The 3,259-nt window shown below is 59.0% G+C and overlaps 1 protein-coding gene across 1 annotated transcript; it reads right to left on the bottom strand.

The window, feature by feature from the left end:
- Positions 1-440: 440 nt before the first annotated feature.
- LOC121054302 (trihelix transcription factor ASR3-like) lies at positions 441-2,621 on the bottom strand. The gene is made up of 2 exons (XM_040523716.1): positions 1,829-2,621; positions 441-1,078 (listed from the first exon to the last, which is right to left on the bottom strand). Exons 1-2 carry the CDS (start codon positions 2,619-2,621, stop codon positions 735-737), a joined length of 1,137 nt encoding a protein of 378 aa, XP_040379650.1. The 3' UTR covers positions 441-734.
- Between the last annotated feature and the right edge of the window lie 638 nt (positions 2,622-3,259).

Raw genomic sequence — 3,259 nt, forward strand, 5'->3', positions numbered from 1 at the left:
TCTGCATGAGTACGTACGTCTCGTGCTGAACAATTATTACAGCACACGAACGTACTGTACCATACTAGCTAGACGACGGAATGGCCGAGCGGTATATCGCAACAAGTACACCACGGGCCGGGGGGCAAAAGCGGAATCTCCGATTCGTCCAACACCACCACACCACAAAAGCAAGTAGAGCGGCAGCAGTAGCTCCGCTCAGCTCAGCTCGGTGTTGCTCGCAGTTGCAGCGGTAACCGTGGCCCCCACGCGGCGGCAGTAGTGATCACATGACAGCAGCGAGCCGAGACCGAGACCAAGCGCCTGCAGCTACTCTGCTCCCTCATCCACTGTGCCGCTAATGATCGCCGTCCACGACAAACCCAGGGCCCGAGGAATGCAGCAAACACCACAACCCAGCACCAGCAGCAGCTAACCATTTCGATCATTCACACCACACACCTGCCAGTCTCTCTACTAATTGCACGACAAGATCAATAAACGAAAAAAACAAATCACAAGAAATGATCTACTAAAAGGGATCAGAGAACTGAGAAAGAAATTGAAGAAAGGAACGGATCGAGCTAGCTAGGCGTGCATGCAATGCACCGTACCGATGCACACCCAAAAAAATCCCTACTACTAGCAGCAGTCCAAACAATTTCCGATGGCATATGCCTCGATGGATCGATCGATCTCCATTGCACGGTTATTTACACCGATCCTTTGCATTTTGCGTTTTTGATCATGGAGGATCATCGGGAGGAGTCGCCGCTGCGGTGGTCGGAGACGAGGGCGTGGATGGCGTTGGAGAGGCTGTTGACGGCGGTGATGAGGCCGGCGAAGCCCTGGCGGCGGACCTCCGTGCGCTCCTCCTCCAGCCGCAGCCGCCGCTCCTCCAGCTGCAGCAGCTCCCGGTGCCGCCGCTCCCGCTTCTCCTCGCATGCCACCAGCGTCCGCGCCACCACCGTCGCGCTCCGCACCACGCTGGACCCCAGCCGGCTCAGCCGCCGCCGCTTCGCCTCCGGCTCGCCGCCGGACCCCTCCTCCTCCTCCTCCTCCTCCCCGGACTCCGACGACCCCGACATCTCCTCCTCGGCTACACACACACGTACATTAGTCAACCACCACTTAATAATAACAACTAATTAATTAATTAATCACTGCTAAGTGCTAACTACGACCATCTCGTTTATATACACAAATCAATCCAACGAAAATGTTATGATACTCCAAAGATAGAGCTCTGCTGCCGCATGCATGCAACGCACGAAGAGAAACCAAAAGAAAACAAAAGCTGCTTCTTTTTCTCCTCTCCTCCTCCAAAGTTTCAGGCTTTTTTCAAAATGGATTTCGCTGGTGCCTTTGAAAAGCGACTGATTGTGCAATGTAGGAACGCATGCATGCCGGCTTGGAATCGATCGTATTCGTATCGGTGGCGTAATCTTTGGATTAAACCGCCATAAAATATCCGGATTCGCATCAACTTTCTCCATGCATGCATGGAACTGCATCACTGCACGCAGCTTTATTCTCTCCAAGGGAAGGCACCCAACCGGCCCTGATGTGGTGAAGACATTATTATTACCGCGACCACCCTGTCCTGAACCCAATGGTAAAAAGGTAAAAGAAAGCAGCGGTAAATAATTACGACCAGCTCAACTCAACGACGTGTAACTAGCCCGATCCCGCCCAATCATAACGCGGCTTTAATAACGTATAGTTGCGAGGTGAGGCTCGCTGCGGGGTGGGCCCCACGTGTCAGTGTCGGAACAGTAGTAAATGGTTGAAGGGATCAGGGATGTAACAGCTACGTGTATTAAGTACGGAGAGCGCGCACCGACCATACCGGAAACGGACGCCGGCGGCGGTGCGACGACCGCCGCAGGAAGCGGCAGAGGCGGCGGCGGCGGAGGAGGGGGGTGGTGGTGGTGGTGGTGATGGTGCTGCTGCTGCTGCTGCTGCTGCGCGACGAGAGGCTTCGGCGGCGAGGGTGGTGGCGGCGGCAGCGCGAGTGGGGGTGGCGGGGTGGGCGCGATCGTGGCGCCGCCCCGTCGCGCGGCGCGGCGGGAGAGGACCTCGGAGAGCGCGTCGTACACCTCCGGCGCGAGGTTGGTGGGGAGGTTCCTGTCCTTGCGCTCGTACCGCTCCATGGTCCAGTAGGACGGCAGGGCGGCGTTCGGGGCGGCCGGCCCGCCGGCGCCGGCGCTGGTGGTGGTGGTCGTGGCGGCGACGCGGGACTCGTAGTCGCGGACTTTCTTGTAGTCGCGGAGGAGGTTGTCCCACTTGTCGTTGCACTGGTTCTGGCTGCGGAGGCAGCCGTTCTTCCAGCAGTAGTTCTCCACCCACTTCCACCTCTGCTCCGCCGACCGTGGCGTCGGCGGCGACCCGGCCGCGGCTCCCCCTCCGCCGCCAGCGCGGCGGTCGTCGTCGAGGCGCTTGGCGGTGATGAGGATGAGCGTCTCGTGGAGCGTCCAGTTCCCCTTGCGGTAGTCCCGCGGCGCGGACGCCGGGGACGGCGGCGGCGGCGCCGGCCCCGTCGCCGGCGAGGGCGGCGTGAGGTGCGCGCGCATCAGCGCCAGCGGCGAGGCCCCGGCGGTGGACGCCGACGGCGAGGGGTCGGCGGAGGAGGAGCCCGACATGCCCGCCCCGCCCGGCCCACCGTCCTTCGCCGCGCGCTCGCTCGCTGTGTCGTCGCTGTAGAGCGCGCGGCGAAAGGTAAAAAAAACTAAAGCCAAAGCTTAGGGCGTTTGGCGTTTGGGCGTCGGGACGCGAACGCAACGCGCGCGTATTTACAATGCCGCACGGCGTTCGCACCAGCCCCGCGCCGCGCCCGCGTTCCCTCCCTCTCCTAGCCGTAATCTCGGCTGCGTTTCTCTCGTAATCTTTTTTTTTCCTTTGCGTGGCAGAGCGTTCCATGTGCCAACACTGAGCCTGAGCTATACTACACTTCACCTCATGTGCCAGGGGCCTGACACTGCTCATCACACAACTCTGTTTGGGTCGTCGTCTCCCTCTCCTTTTTCTGCTGCTGCTGCTGCTTTTCACAGTTCGCTGACTCTTGTTTGGGTTTGTAGGAGTAGTAGGGGTAACTTGTAACTGCAGTACTGCATGCCTTTTTACTACCTTAATCACAGGCTTTTAGCTACTTAATTATATTCCTTCTGTAACTCACTGATCTCTTAGGCCATGGCATGCGTTTTGCATTGCCGTAGGAACGGACTGATGAGTGAGAGATCGAGCAGCAAGCGTACGTCCGGTAGCTGCCGGGGCGTCCTCC

This window comes from Oryza brachyantha, chromosome 4 (assembly GCF_000231095.2).
Source record: "Oryza brachyantha chromosome 4, ObraRS2, whole genome shotgun sequence".
NCBI lineage: Eukaryota > Viridiplantae > Streptophyta > Magnoliopsida > Poales > Poaceae > Oryza > Oryza brachyantha.